The sequence below is a fragment of the Mandrillus leucophaeus genome, unplaced genomic scaffold (assembly GCF_000951045.1).
Source record: "Mandrillus leucophaeus isolate KB7577 unplaced genomic scaffold, Mleu.le_1.0 Scaffold160, whole genome shotgun sequence".
Taxonomy (NCBI): domain Eukaryota; kingdom Metazoa; phylum Chordata; class Mammalia; order Primates; family Cercopithecidae; genus Mandrillus; species Mandrillus leucophaeus.
The window spans coordinates 32,067-48,722 of NW_012101588.1; the positions used below are offsets into that span (position 1 = coordinate 32,067).

General features: G+C 39.7%; 1 protein-coding gene across 2 annotated transcripts in view; it reads right to left on the minus strand.

The window, feature by feature from the left end:
• MAP3K4 (mitogen-activated protein kinase kinase kinase 4) overlaps window positions 1–16,656 on the minus strand; it is a 98,680-nt gene that overhangs the window by 24,731 nt on the left and 57,293 nt on the right. Inside the window, exons 6-15 of one of the 2 annotated variants that reach the window (XM_011975909.1) lie at window positions 14,847–15,004; window positions 11,291–11,407; window positions 9,410–9,509; window positions 9,221–9,304; window positions 7,921–8,187; window positions 6,451–6,600; window positions 4,746–4,907; window positions 4,136–4,269; window positions 3,222–3,300; window positions 2,149–2,215 (exon numbers count right to left, since the gene is read on the minus strand). In XM_011975909.1, coding sequence (XP_011831299.1) covers window positions 2,149–2,215; window positions 3,222–3,300; window positions 4,136–4,269; window positions 4,746–4,907; window positions 6,451–6,600; window positions 7,921–8,187; window positions 9,221–9,304; window positions 9,410–9,509; window positions 11,291–11,407; window positions 14,847–15,004 — 1,318 coding nt within the window. Of the gene's footprint in view, window positions 1–2,136; window positions 2,216–3,221; window positions 3,301–4,135; window positions 4,270–4,745; window positions 4,908–6,450; window positions 6,601–7,920; window positions 8,188–9,220; window positions 9,305–9,409; window positions 9,510–11,290; window positions 11,408–14,846; window positions 15,005–16,656 lie in introns of both variants that reach the window. The other variant, XM_011975910.1, reaches the window with a different exon arrangement.

Genomic DNA, 16,656 nt, shown 5'->3' on the forward strand with positions numbered 1-16,656 from the left:
AGCAAAGATACTGGGAACTAGTCAAAAATTAGTAAAAATTTTCCTACAAATAGACATTCTGTTTAAAAAACCATGTGCACATATATGTTTTGCATGAAACAAAACAATTATTTTAATAGTAGGTAGATGTAACACTGCAAAACTTTCCACTTCATTGGAAAGAAAATTCAAATGGCTAATAAACAAAATGGATGTTCACATTTCACTATTGGTAAACACTGATTATAGAGATGTTTTTCATGGCCAAAACAAAAAAAGCCCATAAAAAAAATGGTAGAAAGAATTACAGTACATTCATGAACGGCCACAGTGTGGCCAATAAAAAGAACCAGTGAGATCGATACCTGTTGACACAGAGACATTTCTACAATTGTAAACGAACCACCCTATAAATGACTGTGTGATGAAATGGTCGCAGAGAAAGGTACAGGTAGAATGTATTTGTGTGATTATATGAATCTACAGAAAATATGGAAGCTTACATACCAGGTTGTTATTTGTTATGCGCTTACAACAGAGGGAAAGGAAGAAAGTAAGCAACAGTAACAAAATGACAGTTGATGTGCTCTCATTTTCATTCATTTCTTTTGTAAGAAAACAACACAAAACCAAATGATGACCCCTGTTGTGTATGGAAAACTAGAATTTATACAATGTTATTACTTATTTAATCCTCATTAGCATCCAGTTCACTCATTAAAAAGGGAGGCTCAATGATGTTAAATGAGCAGCCCCAGGTCAATTGCTGTCCAGGCCCCCACAGTTCGTTCCACTAACCCACAGTGGCTGAGAGGACAGAGGACCATGTGAGTCTCCAGAGAGCACTATTAACGAACTGTCCCACTGCAGGGTGGAGTGGCAGGCATATTGAAAGACGAGCGACTCAGATGTTACCCAGGACTACCTTTGGATTAAGGAAGTATGAGTCATTTTTCTTTTATCTTTTGTAATCTTTTTTCTACATTGATAAATTTTCTAAATGTACATCTTCCATATTTTTCTAGACACTTTTTCTATGTTGTAATTTTTCCACAATGAAAATGATTCCTTATGTAATAAAGTATTTTTTAAGTAATTCTTACTGAATTATCAATCGTGTTCTTAGAGAAACATGAACGTCTTAAGAGATCAGAAAATCAAAATTACTCATAATATGCTTAGGCAAAAAGCCTGATAAGACAATAGCATGCTTTATATAAAATGCTCAAATAGTCTTACAAACGATAACTTTCATTTTCACAACAACCTTGGGAGAAAAAGAGGTATAAACTGAAGATTAAAAAACCAACAATTAAAACCCATTCTACTAATTTTCTGTAGCTAGCAAGTACACTATATGAAATATAGTTGATGTTCAATAAATTTACCATTTATGAATTATATTTTGTGTAACTGAAATTGCATAAAATTTCTAAGTTTTCATTTTTGGGTGTTTATTATTATAAATACAGTTTTGTTTTATTTACAAACTATCTCAAGAATGGCATAAAACATAGCTTTTTTTTGACATATATTTTGTTTTCAACATTCCAACGTATACTGTAAAAGCGTTAATCATTCAATGTGACTATAAAATTGTACATAAACTGTAATCAAAAATTGTAATTAAAGTAATATATATAGCAGCATACCTTAACTTGATTTTTTAAAAAGTAAAACCAAATCAGAATTTACTACAGCTGGTGGGAAGGTGGGTACTTGGGACAGCTGTGGAGAAATGGACATTGCTGTCCTCAAAGGTGAGGCAGGAGGGACAGGGAAGTGATCTGCAGCCACCTGCAGCCGGGGCGGTTTCTCCTGCTTGGCAGACAACACCCTCCTCCAGTCTTTCCTCCCCATCAGAAAAGATGGTAAGGGGGAAAAAAGAATGGTATATTGGCATAGAAAAAAATGTATAATTGAATACTGCTGGCTAGCATGGAATAGCTTATGGCTGACGTTTTAATCTTCCTGTCGGATTTAGAAAGATTGCTGTGGAGTTATCTGTCTACACACCTCATTTCTGTCCCTCTCATTGTCGTTTTCCTGAATATTGTTAAAACACCTCTTATACCATTTTAAACGACCGCAATTACAAGAGGATTTGTCCACTCAAATCATTGTGTTCCAGAAGAAATGCTGTAACGGCTGTCTTACCAAGGTACAAACCTGTAACAGGACTGTGTGGTTTTCCTATGACATGGCCAATGCATTCATTCATCAAGGCTTGTAAACTCTAGAAACCAAAAGAAATTGGGAAAAGTAGAGAAAACAGGCATGCTTTCTTAATTATGGAAGTAGCACAAATTAATTTTCAGTGTATTTTTAAAAACATGCTACCCAAACTATTTTCAGTTAGCTTAAAAGAAAATAGGTATAAACACAAATTGTATGTAATTTAAAATAATATAGTGTATTTCATTTTTGTAAGTAAAAACAAATTAGCTGTCAACTTCCCATAACACAAAAATGTGTACAAGCAAAGGACTTCTCATGTAATCGTCTCTACTACTGGAAGAATAAAATAAATGAATTCACACTTTGAGCATCATCATGCTAATCTGATGACATTTATCAGACTAACAGTGATAATATTTAACATGAGCGAGATGCTCTGAAATGATGCACACTGAGGTAAAAGAGCTAATTTTTGTTCTGCTCCAAAGCAGCAGCTATGATAGCAGTAAAAATATAAAACTACCAAATATGTTAGAAGGGCCAGGGTTTACAAACTAGACATTGATTTAGTTGAACACTAATGTTACAAAAAGAAAAAAATATCTTACTCTGCTATGAAGAGTACTTTAAATTTCTCAGCATTATCATTACATGAAAAATATTTAAGAACCACGGCCGGGCGCGGTGGCTCAAGCCTGTAATCCCAGCACTTTGGGAGGCCGAGACGGGCGGATCACGAGGTCAGCAGATCGAGACCACCCTGGCTAACACGGTGAAACCCCGTCTCTACTAAAAAATACAAAAAACTAGCCGGGCGAGGTGGCGGGCGCCTGTAGTCCCAGCTACTCGGGAGGCTGAGGCAGGAGAATGGCGTGAACCCGGAAGGCAGAGCTTGCAGTGAGCCGAAATCCGGCCACTACACTCCAGCCTGGGTGACACAGCGAGACTCTGTCTCAAAAAAAAAAAAAAAAAAGAACGATTATTACATATAAAACATACTCAACCAGAAAATGAAGAGTGACTGGCTTATTTTATAATGAAAAAAACTTTAGAATATTCCATACCAAGAAGTCATCTTCTGGTAAAGCTGAAATAAAGGCAGGTTCAATTGCTTGTAGAAAATCAAATCCTTGAGTCGCCCACCTGGTACATGAAAAAGTTCGGCAATCACAAACAACCAAGAAAATGCTGTAGCAGTTTTAGACTGTACAATACTGAAAAGTAACATAATTATAATTACTATTTATGACAAAACACTTTTTTTTTTTTTTTTTGCCTGGGTTCAGTAAGTTTACAGTGTGACCTAATTTTTTAAAATTTAATTTTGTTTTGAAACCAATAGGAAGCATGGAAGAGGATTTTAGACATGATAGGTGCCATCTGTAATTCAACAATTATTTATTTGTAATTCAACAATTATTTATGAGTTTTGTAACACAAAGTTCCTACTGGAGTCTCAGGCACAGCAAATGTGTTTTCTCTAACTTAGAGAAATTGCTTAATGACTTTTAAAAAGTGCCCCACACTACCCCTCCATTACAAATTACAGAACACTCAGCTATTTTTCACACAGTCATGACACTTTAATAAGTATGTTTACTTTAGTGGAGCTACTATTGAGCCTCACAGATGATTCACCCATTTCACCCCTGCAAATTCCAAAACGGTTTCTTAATGAATAAATTTCATGAGGGAGGAAAAAACATTAGTCATCAGGAAGACTTGTCAAAGGAGGACATGAGTTCCCTTAAAGACAACTCCAATTTGGAACAAATTTTTAAAAAAATTTTTCCGCAAGAATTATGCAGTTTTCTCTGTATATTTTTCCATTTAAAAAAAAAAAAAAAACCTGATCACCAAAGAGTTTAGGGTGCTCCCTTCTGTGTCATCTGCTCAAAAAAAATCCCATAGGACATATATGAACAAATACTCCCAACCCCACATGACATATTTCAGAAACATCCTACTTGGTCATTACCTGGGTCTTGTACCTCTACCACTCTCACATTTAGTCAGGACATAATTCATCCACTTCCGGGCAAAGCTTATATATTTGTCTCCTATCTTCTGTCTAAACTCCCCAGACATCAAACGAACAACTTCTTTATGATACTGTAAGAAGATTTCAGGTATATCAAAATTAAGAAAATGATCATTAAATAATGTCACACACTATAATGTCATGTCTGTTTAAAATGTTTTCTAAAAACAAAAAGTGAAATCCAATTAAAATTTCTATATTTTGAATATTATGAAGAATTATGGAAAGTATAGTGTTTCAATATGCAGTTTCATAAATGTTTCACTCCTGAGTTTAAATTAAGAATGTGCTTTCATGATATAAAACATCTCTTTAAAGTTTTAAAACGTTAAGCAGTTGGCTGTTGGCACAAAACAAAAGTCGGATAACTACCTAACAGTTTAAAAGTACAGTAACATCTCCGATATACAGCAGTGATATAAGATGATATTCTTGATTACGCTGTGATTACAGTATCAGATTTACTGTAAAAGGTTCCTAAAACTTTCTGTAAGTTATCAAGCAATTACTAAACTGTAGTGTGTGTTTCCTCTTATTCTGAACCTACCTCAAATCCAAAATTGTACCCCTGAATCATTGCTTCTCGGTAGTACTGTTGCAAGGTGACAGATTCGGATTCATCAACTTCAGCATCGAATTCTGATGTGAACATGTGGTCCACGCGGTCAATGGCATTGCTTATTCTGTTGCATAGCTCTAATGCATCATTCTAAAGAGTCCAAACCAGGATTAATGCAAAACGAAGCAAATCATACAATACTTACCACATTTTAAAGAAAGATTTCATTCATTATCACACAGACATTAACCACTACAAAACAATTCAGCCACTTTTAGTTATCAAAAGGAATTACCAAATATAGAAGAAATTATGTCATTTTATTTGGCATTCTTAAATAGAAGAGAAAAAATGCATTTAAAATGATATAGTCTAGTTGTAATCTGCTCTTGGAATAGATGCTTTTATCTTCAATATTTTTATACATCAACCACCTGTTGTTTTCTCCTCTTGGACGGTTGCTCAACCATAAGTACGGGTGCAATTCCACAGAGTGAAAAAGCCCACGTACTTCTAGACGACCTCCACGGTGTCCTCAAATCAGGCTGTCCTCATTTCCCTGCTACTTCCTAGTCCAGGGGTTCTCTTCTGGGGTGGATTTTTCGCCCTCCCCTCAGCGTCTGGAGACGTTGTCCAGAGAAGTTTTAGACTGTCAAAATTTGGAGGAAAAAGTGGAATCTACTGGGATATGGTAAGTAGAGGCCAGGAATGCTGCTAAACGTCCTGGAATGCACAGGACGGACCTCCACAACAAAGAATTACCGGCCCAAATGTCCACACTGAAGAGGCTGAGAAGCCCTGCCCTAGCTCGAGCTTTCGTCACCTCTGTCGTCAACACAATAGCTCCAAATTGGTCTCCCTTTCTACCCTTACACATGAGTGCATCCAAGGTCTCCATCAGGCAATCCCCTTACTATGGTTACAAAATATTCTTCCAGCAATCTATAAAGAGAGATAACCTAAATATTTAGTTAATAAATGTTTATAGATAAATTAGACAAATCAGACTGACAGAAGAAAAACAAATGTTTATGAAATGACTTGTTAACTTCAGAGAGTGTTTCTTCTTCAAGAAGTTAAGCCTTAACGTGAGTGAGAAGACGTAACTGATTGCCTGCAAAAGTGTGGATGAGATCAAGACTGATACATGGGATACAAAATATAAAGTGTCCAAAACAGAAAATAATGGAAAAAGACAGCCAGGCTGTGGCTTGTTATAAACTTTGAAAGGCCTTTGTGCTTCTCTGCAACTTTTTTCTATTATGTTTAATTTGGCTGATTTATTAAACAACACAATAAATAAATCTTCTATTACACACTACTGATATGGAATACCTCTAGTAAATACTGGAGATTGTGAAAGGAGAATGAAATTTACACTGGGAATGAAGAGACCTATATTCCTAAATTTTCACCTTTGCCACTAGCCAGTCATGTAGTCATCATGAGTAAGTCACATAAAGTTCAATTCTCTATCCTTTCCAATTACAAAGTTCTACAGCTTCAGGAATCTCAGAATCTGTAGTTTAGACGTAAGAAAATATGTATTGGGAAGAGAGGTGAGTGGGTGCGCAATTTAAGAGCTCAAGTTCCTTGGATGATATTACCTTACACACATTACCACACACTGACTCTTCCACAGTATTTCATCAAAAAGGAAAAATCTCAGCTAATGTAGAGAACAGCGTGATACCTTCAGCTGCTGCAAAGCTTTGGCGATGACCGGCTGACTGGATGTCTGCTCCTGGCACAGAGTCATAAGTCCCTCAATGGACTGCTGGAAAGCTTTTCTCTGAATTGTGAGATGGGCAGACTGCATGACAACTAGTAAAAGATTATCCACCTGGGAGGAAAATCAAGCACAGGACACAAAAACCAACCCAGTTACTAGTTGTTATTCTAGTTCAACACCAGTCCAAAAACAATGCCAATCTCAGGGATACCAGGCCAACAACCATCTGATCAGAAAGTCATTTATAAGCAAAGCTTCCCCTACACAGCAACACACTTCAGTGGGCATTGACAGCTGGGATATTCAGCACCATGGAGAACAACCCCTTGGGACTGCAGGCATGACATCTTTGAGATATCCTAGAACTTCAAGTGTTGAGTACTGCTAGTGCAGAGTGTGAGTGTGAGTTTGAGTGTGTGTATTGGAGCAGTGTGAAGAAGGAAAATGTAGGAATAAGAGACATCAACTGAAGGGCCTTATATAAAACATTAAGAAATCAAGACTTTATTACTTTTGTTCTTCAAGAGATAAAGAATCCTTGCAGTATTTTAAGTAGATCTGTGATGCAATCAGATGTATTATAATGATCATTCTGGAAGTACAAAAACAAATACAGAATTGGAGAGACAGAAGGTGAGGTTTGAAGCAGGGAAACTCAAAGTAAGAAACTGCAGTAGTTCAGGAGAGGGATGGTAAAGTTCTGACTATAGCAGCTGCTCTGGGGATGCAGGGAAAGGATCATTGACTGGAAATACTTCTGGCAAGGTATTAACTGGAAAGGTGGGAGGCTGAATTTATATTAGCCTCCTGTGAGTGAACGCGGAACCATTCACTGAGACGGAATATAAAAGCGGAGTTGTTGGGGTGAAGGGACACAGCAGGCCAGTGTATACTCAGTTCTTGTGAGACTGAGCTCAAGGTGCATATGAACACTCACCATGACTGTTCCTAAGCTGAACACAGATAAATGAGAAAGCTTCCCACAGTTTATAACTAATGAGTTATAGAAACTGTCACGAGGTCCCTGTTAGGTAGGGAGGGGACAACCTTCACCACAAAAAGTGAAAATTAAATAACCAGTAAACCTGAATACTTGGAGAACTGGGATTTCTAGAACTACAAATTATATTAGTGACATAATTTCTTTTAGATCATAGCTCCATAGGTCTAACTACATGACTGAACTAAGAAAAGATATAAACCAGAAAGACGGTTTATTTCAAATATTCCAGAATAATTTAACTTAACAGAATGATATACTGTACAAATTATGCTGCAAAATTACCTATTAACACATTGAGGCATATTTTTGGGAACTATATACTTGTGATTACTAGGGTAGCTGCCCCCCTCATTCATGAGTGGCTAACAGTTCATTCTTACTAAAAGTCCTTTAAGCAACACTGCTGAGAAGTCGGAGGTGAGATGTACCTGCATGCTTCTCAGGGTGTCAACAGTCTCCACCTGAGGCACGACTTTGACAGGCTGTGCCTCCCACGTGCCCCAGCTGTCCTCTGAATCCCGGGCTCGATCACCGTGCTTGGTCAGAAGCAGATAGGCATCGAAGACTACGTCGTCTGAATCTTTTGAACAGTCCTTTCCTGCGGCTGCATTGAGTAACTGCAAAATAATACTCTTCTCCTCAGCAAGAGTGTCTGGAACAAACACTTGCAAGTTTTCTAACCCAGGAATTTGTACCTGCAAAAGAAATAATCCAAAATCTTAAGGAACGTTGTACATTAGAGAAGTATGTTATTTAAAACAAACAAATGAACCTAGGAAAGCAGAGGCAGGTTTAGGGAGGGGATGTGGGAAGGGTGCGAATTGGAGCAGTGAGGGAACTGCAGGAAGGAAGCTGGGTTCAGTGTGACTGGAGGAGGCAGGAGGAGGCAGGAGGAGTCTGTGAACGCACTGGAGGAGAGGCCTTACAGAGTCTCCCGATTACTGGACATCCTCCTCACTGCTTTCTTTTCAACAACAAAGAAAATACTTGAGGGGGAGGCAAGACAGCCTGAAAAAACCTCAACCACTGCTAGTTTGTGATGCTTACAGAAAATCACCTGGCTTGGGAAAAAGGCAAAAATTGTTAATACAGATTCTCTAATTATTCCAGGGCAGGGAGCCAGGGGGTCATCATAAGAAGGCTCCTTGAGATCAATTTCTCAAAGGGTACACATGTGGTGGCACGATGCAGGTCATGCCTCCCGCTCTCAGTATAGGCGTGGGATAAAACTGTGGGCTTGGGATAAAATGTTCAGTGATGACATCACATACGCATTCTAACAGTGCTAAATGTCAAACAACTTAAAGTGGAGTAAAGTTGCTGACTCAAAAAGTGGCTCTAGTGATGACCAGGATCTTGATGTCAAAGATTCACTGTAAAACTTTTGAACTGCATCAGGAAATATAAGGGTGAAAAACAAAACCAGTATTTAAAATAAATATTATCTCCTTATACACATTATTTCAAATATGTGTAACTAAATTAATAAACAGCATGAGTAAATTTTTTAGTATTTATCTACACTCTTAAAACAAGTTAGTAAGTCAAGTATGAAAAAGACTTTCATTATTCCACTAGTGAATTACAGGACAGTCTTACAACTGGGGTTGTGGTACAGCCTTCAGAGCCTGTAATATTTACTGTCTGGACCTTCAAGAAAAAGTTTGCCTGTTTTAAAATAAAGGAGGAAAGGCAAAATGTTTCAATCACACCATTTGGAGTACTTACCTTGACATACTGTTTTAATTTCAGAACATCCAGGAGGTCTCTAACTGGGGCTGAAAGCCTGAATTCTGCTGCTATTTCCAGGTCCTAGGATCACAGTTACAAAGAAACTTCTTTAGGGTTAGCATTAAAACAATAAGATAAAAGAAAAATAAGATAAAAGGTACTAATCAATCAGGATTGCAGGCTCACCTTTCTCAACATTTTAGCAAACCCAAGTGCTTTGGAGGCCCTTTCTCTGGCTTCATGGAAGAGCTCCTTCAGGGCTCGGCTGATCTCTATAACAGACCTCCTGCCAAGTGGATTCAAGGCCAGTTAGAACACAGTAGGGAATACTCCAGAGGTGCAAGAGGGATTTAACAATAAAGATGAAGCAAATTCCAAATCACAGTAATAAATAAAGACTGCAGATTTTTAAATGGGAACAAACAGTTATCGAGGATGTAGTCAAAACATTCAGAAGCCTGCTCCTGACAGTTTTGTAGAAAATATTCATATCCTTTCAACGTAAGCAGGGCACATTGAATAACCTTCAAATAAGAGGAAGCTTAATTTTCTTAAGATTTCATTATGATCATTTCTTGGAGTTTAAGGTTAAGTTCTTAACTCCTGGCTCATAATCTAAAAAGAAATATATACAGTGTGGTCTGGGAAATATTTAACAACTGGCTGCCCCTAAATAACTATCTTACGCAGTGCACGCTGATTTCTGTGGTGTAAATACTCCCATTATAGCTAATTTCAAGGCAGCAGTATGATGTTACTGAGCAATGAAATGGGAAGAGATGTGCACGATCAGCTCCCTCAAGCCAGAAGCGGCTCCAGCACTGCCCATTGCACCCCTTTTAGATCTATTATGAGTAAACAGTGTCATGAGAGCCACTCTCTAGTTCACCATCTTCATTCCTGACTTCTCATGTTTATTTGGAATCTACATGCTTGGAGTTATTTTGAACCCACCATGTTAGCTCTCAAAACTGTAAGATCTACAAACTTATTTATTCCATTTCTCAGCTATTCAATATTTTCCCAGGTGAGAACCCATGTGGGAACTTCTTTCTTTAACCTTGGCATAAAAACATACCAGGTGTTCTGAAACTCAAAATGTGTTTTTCATCAAACTTTGAATAGCGAGCGAAAACATTTTAGCTTTGGAGAAGTCAGTTCCATTTGAGCATTCCCTAAATTTGAATCATATGACCTTGCTGATTATATGGCCACAAAGTTGCTATATGCCTGATATATATGCCACAAAGAGTAGCAATTTCTAAAGGTTTGACCTGAATACTATCTGCACAGAATTGGAGGAATTTCAACAGAGAAACCCGTTTCATACACTTAAGTTTAAAGTTCAACAGAAGGAATATACTAAGAATAAAAATGTACCAAATATCATTAAAATGTATTAATGGACCACTACATAGATTTTTTTAAGAACAGAAACTAATACAAAGGCATCCCAGACAATGTAGATCAAGAAAATTCTACTCATTTTTTTCTAGTCAACTTTATCTCTTTATCTTAAGTTAGCTTTTTTTTTTTTTGAGATGGAGTCTCGCTCTGTCACCCAGGCTGGAGTGCAGTGGCGTGATCTCAGCTCACTGCAACCTCTGCCTCCTGGGTTCAAGAAATTCTCTGCCTCGGCCTCCCGAATAGCTGGAATTACGGGCGTGTGTCACCACGCCCAGCTAATTTTTTTTGTATTTTTAGTAGAGACAAGGTTTCACCATCTTGGCCAGGCTGGTCTTGAACTCCTGACCTCGTGATTCACCCACCTCAGCCTCCTGAAGTGCTGGGATTACAGGTGTGAGCCACCGAGCCCAGCCAGTTAGCACTATTTCTATCACGCTAAATAAATTCTAAGTTCCCCTTCAAAGAAAATTTCACATAAAACCATAACTAACAAATCACATGAAAAGACAAGACAGTTATAAATAAATCCCTTTACGTCTACTGCCCAAATTCTTCCAGGCCAGCACAATTTGGTTTGAACAATGCTCCTTCTAGGATCTCACCAAGAAGAAGAAGAAAATGAGATAAGAAGTGGAAGAGGAAAGGAAGCACAACTCCAACCTGATTTCGTCGGAAGCACTGCTATCATCCGCACTAGTCCAAAATTCGGCACAGCTCTCCTGTAAGCCAAATTCTAAAAAACTTCCTGTAGACTTCAGCAGCATTCCTGCAATGTCACTAAGGGAACAAAAATAAAAATAAAACAGAGAAGAAAAATTGTCCCCACTCATAGCCTAATTCTTGACTGAGAAACTTGAAAGGCTCAGCTACTGTTTAAAAATCAAAAATGAAAAATTTCTCTTCTTTTAATATAAAACCATAGATGTGGAAAAGTAGAAATCTGGATTATGGCATGTACCTACCTTTGTTCTATTACCACACTATCTCACTATAAACCTTAAAATCTTAAACTGATTCATAGTAGCTACGGGATTAGTACACAAATGTTATTTCTATCTTAAATGTTAAAAATGGTATAAAATGGCCTCAAACTAAGGATAAGGGGGAAAGTGAATTCCTTAAGTGCAACTGTTCTTACGAATTTCCCCCACGATTAGCTTTGCATAGTGACTAAGCATGAAACACTCTATGTGGCTGATCCCTCTCATTGAGTACACAACTCTAAATACTAGCGTTAAAATGTACACCCCGGTATATAAACTGAATCTCAATGAGTGAAGTAAAATTCAACAACAGTTTACTGACTTAGGATGTTCAAGGAAAAGAACTTATGATTTAGTAACAGAGAGCAGGTAAGTATAGAACCAGTATCAGATGTGGCAGGAGGTAAGTGCTAGGCTTGTCGGAGGAGGAGAAAGACCAACCCCCACGAAGGTACGGTTTCAGACCCAGCTGAAGGCATGCCCTCATGTCCAGAAAGCCCTGCAGTGGGCCTTGCAGGCAAATGCAGAATTTTAACAGGTGGACTAATACTGGGAAGAGGAAAATCTGCGAGGAAGAAAATGGAAAAGGCAGAAGGAAAGTCCAGGAAGAACAATAAATACGATTAAAAAGCATGAAGATGTGGTCAAGCAAGCATGTTCGTGAAAAAAGAAAATCATCCAATCTGAAGAGTAGTGGGTATTTAGGCTACAAAGGGACAGGGGAAAGTCCTGGGGCCATGCTGTGGAGGGCACTGGATGTCATGCTCATTAGTTTGGCATTTGATAAGCAGAGAGAGTAAATTTTAAAATATCTTATTGGGAAAGGGGTCTGATTGGAAACATGCTTTTAAAAAGAACATTATATAAAAAAACTAGAATGTACTCATTCAACAAATATTGAGTGCCTATTATGTACTAAGCAGCAGCAAACAAAACTGGTACAAGCCCTCCAGTGGGTGGAGAAAAACAATAAATAAAACAAAAAAGGGAAATGTATTTCAGGTTATTGGTAAGTGCTATGGAGAAAAGGAATGAGAAAAAAGCTAAGGAGTTGTGGGTAGGAATTTCCATCTTAAAGATACTGAGAAGGTAACATCTGGATAAAGACCTGAAGGAAGTGGGGTAACAGGTCATGAAAATAACTGGGAGGAAGAGCACTCCACGGAGAGGCGCCAGCTGGTGAAAAGGGCGTGAGGCTGGAACACGCCTGGCTTGAGGCAGTGAGGCAGCCACTGTGGCTGGGAAGCGAGCACAGGAGGGTCTGGAAGGAGGACAAAGACGTAATGAGAAATTGGACCGTGTCAGGCCTTGCGGGCCATTGTTAGGCAGTCTTACGTTTTCTGAGTAAGATGGGGAGCCACTGGGAAATTGAGAGGAGACAATGGTCTAACATACACTTTAACCAGACCATTCTGGCTGTGGTGTTGAGAATAAACTCTAGGAGGCTTCAGGCAGAAGTAGGGAGACTGTTTAGAGAGCTACTGCAGTAACACACCTGAGAAATGACAACCTGGGAAGAGTGGACGTGTGGACTGCTTGAGAGGCAGAGGTCAGATTCTGGATATAGCCTCAAAGGACAGCCAAAAGAGTCGAGGTAGTGTGTGCAGTAAATAAAGGAGTTGGGGTTGATTCCAACACTGGCTGACCCTCGGAGAAACAGTGTTTGAAGCAGAAGCTGCTGCTCCAATACAACAGATAAAATGCACTGGAGTCCAGAACTACAATAGAAGTGGACTGTTCACAAGAAGGGGGAATGAAAAAGCCCTTGAGCTTCTCAGAGCAAGGATCATGAAGGCAAAGGCCAGAGACTGCACTCTAGGGAATTTGAAGGACAAGCAAAAGATAGAAACACAAAGACGGACAAGAGGAAGTGAGCGTACAGTGACATTAAACAACATGAATTTGTAGTGAAACTAAACAGTAACCTTTAAAAACATTTTGTCAACAAAGCTTGACAGGTTGGAAACAGAAAATGCAAACAGAAGGAATTAGGCAAAGCAGAATCATGGAAAAGTAAGCGGGGAGAGATGTTGCGAATGACAATGAATGCCCTTTTTAAAAAGGCTGACTATGGGCACCAAGCTGAACAGACAAGCAAAGACAGCCTGGGGATCATGGCCTGACGGATGAAGCTATGAGAGGACAGCAAGTTCACCGTCTACTCCAAATAAAGAGAGAGGATGTAAAAAGAACTGGCCATTAGAACAGAGAAGTGGATACAAGATTCTGGGAGACAGAACGCAGGAGAGATCGGCAGTCGAGAACAAAGCTAAAGCTGGAGTCCTGCAGAAGTCACACCAACGGAACTGGGAGACAGGGTAGGCAGCAGAAGCTGCTGCTCCAATACAACAGACAAAATGCAATGGGGTCCAGGACTAGAATAGGCATGTTCTTATAATACTTTATGAAAGGGAGACAGAAAATAAAATGGCTGATGAGACAAGTGGGAGGTGGTGCCAAAAGACAGTAGCAGAATCTAAAGCACAGAAGGACACTGACCTCATCTGAGTCAAAGCATGTCTGAGGTGCAGTGGCCACCAGCAAAGACCATGGAGATGCGGCCTGTGCCCAGCGATCCCAAGATTGCATGCAAGATGTTCATTTCCTAGAACTGACAGACCAGCCCTGCGACTGCACTGCTCTCTTCATGATTCCCCCTTGTTTACATTTCTATTCCCTCATCCTACGCACACCCAATTCATAGAGAGAGTCTGTGATGAGCACTACATTCCCCAAACCGTGGCAGTAAAAATACACTTAAAATGCGTCTTAAGCTCTGCATGTTCCCACCAAGACTGACATAGGTGGGGATATTCTACTCTTGAAGGACTTACATTCTCCTTCCTTTTATTAGGGGGGAGAAAGGGTTCATTATAGGGCAGAAGCTCTAAGGTTCAAAGCTGATATCTGAGTGGATAGCCCTGTTTTGGGACTGTCCTGTGTGCCGTGAACAGCAGCAGCCTCCCTCCCCGCTGCCCACTCACTGCCAGGAGCATCTTCCCAGTCATGACCATCAAGTGTCTCCAGATACTGCCCAATGTCCCCAAGCGGAAAAAAAATCACCCCGATTGAGAAACACCACTCAAAACTTGGAAGAGGGTGCACATATGAGATATGGATAGTTGCAATTTTCATGTAACTAAACATACAAACACATAGGAGACAATCTGTGAGTAAATGGCGTGAGAGTGAGAAGGTGGGAGCGTCGCGTTCAGAAGCACAAGGATTCCTACCAGAAAAGCTTCCCGGCCTGTGCTTCTCCTCCCCGTATGTAATGAGTTATTTCTTTGGTGAAATTCCATTCTTCTTCTAACAGATTTTTTAAACTATGGGATGCTTGAGGTAATTGCTGTAGCATTTGGATCCAGCTTCTCATGTAATCAAAATACACCTTAAAATACAAAACGTAAAGAGAGACATTTGAGAGTAGAACTTGGCAACTCAGCACTCTCACCTGAAGCTACACATCAGCAGGGCAAGAGGGGGAATGTCACAGGCACGCAGCACTGAGAGAAGCAAGGTTCTCACCACTGTTAGCTGAGGTCTAAATGAGGATTTAAAAAAAAAAAATCACAAAACTAACTCCCCAGCAATTTCACACTTTATTGACAACCCCTTCAAAATCCTAACAAAGTAACAAAAATGTTCACAATGTACAATAAAGGGGAAAAAATCAAAAGAACAGCACCTAGAACTTTTCATTATGAATGTACTGTCAACATTATTCCTTTAAGAAGTTAGGATCTTCACTTAATGACCTACATTAGCTTGAGATGGTGCCTTACGTGCGGAGAGGAGGACACCAACACCCTTCTTTGCACCATCCCTTCCTAACATCCAGATTTGTGTGATAAAATGTTTTCAAGGCTTGCAACATATAAATGATGATCTACAACCAAAACATCCAGTTGTTCTGAGTGGGATTTATGCCTACCACAAGTCCTATTACAACAGCTTTCCATTCTTAAATCCTCCTTTGGATGTATCTTGTGGTCAGCAGGGTTCAACTATCAAGCAGTTTTTCTCAACAGGTTTGCAATGGCCGCATTCTAGAACAACCCTGTCTATGGACTCCTTTACTAAAATAATAGCTTGACAGGGTAGGAAATATTTGAGTCATACACATTCTCTCAGAACTTTTCAGACATCACTCCACTCCCTTCCAACGCCGAGTGTGACTCAGTGTGAAGCAGTCTGACGCCAGCCCAAGCGCCCACCCACCACTGCTCTCCCACATCCTGAAGGTGACTACGCTCGGGTTTCCACACTCAGATGTTTACAGGATTCCTTTCTTTATCCTTGGGTTTCAGTGTTTTCACCAGGCTACATCTCAGACTTCATTGTTGGGAAAGATATTTTTCTGAGATCTAGTAATAACTTTCAGTAGGCAAGCCTGAAGTCTACTCTTTATCTCAAGGCAACTTTCTTCTGCTATATCGTTCACTGTGTCTGAGTCCTCCACCCTCCAGGTATGTGGTGTGACTCTGCAGTCCTGGGTCTGTTATGACTAGAGCTGTGTGTGCAGAATCTGCATTTCATGGGTCTACCGTCCTCAACACTAGGCTCAGAACCACCCTTTCACTTCTTGGTGAGCTCCCTCATCTCCGTGTTTCTCCTTCCTGAGGACAGCACTTCTTCCTTGCGGCCCCCAAGGGACAACTATCTTTTTCGTTTTTTTTTGAAATGGAGTTTCCTCTTGTTGCCCAGGTTGGAGTGCAATGGCATGATCCCGGCTCATCACAACCTCTGCATGCCGGGTTCAAGCGATTCTCCTGCCTCAGCCTCCCGAGTAGCTGGGATTACAGGCACACGCCACCACACCTGGCAAATTTTGTATTTTTAGCACAGACAGGGTTTCTCCATGTTGGTCAGGCTGGTCTCGAACTCCCAGTCTCAGGCGATCCACCAGCCTCAGCCTCCCAAACTGCTGGGATTAAGGCAGGAACCACCGCGCCCAGACAACTCTCTGTCTTTCTATGCAATCAAGGGCTGCAAAGTCAGCTTCCTCCTGTTCCCACTGCTCCTTTTTTTTTTTTTTTTTTT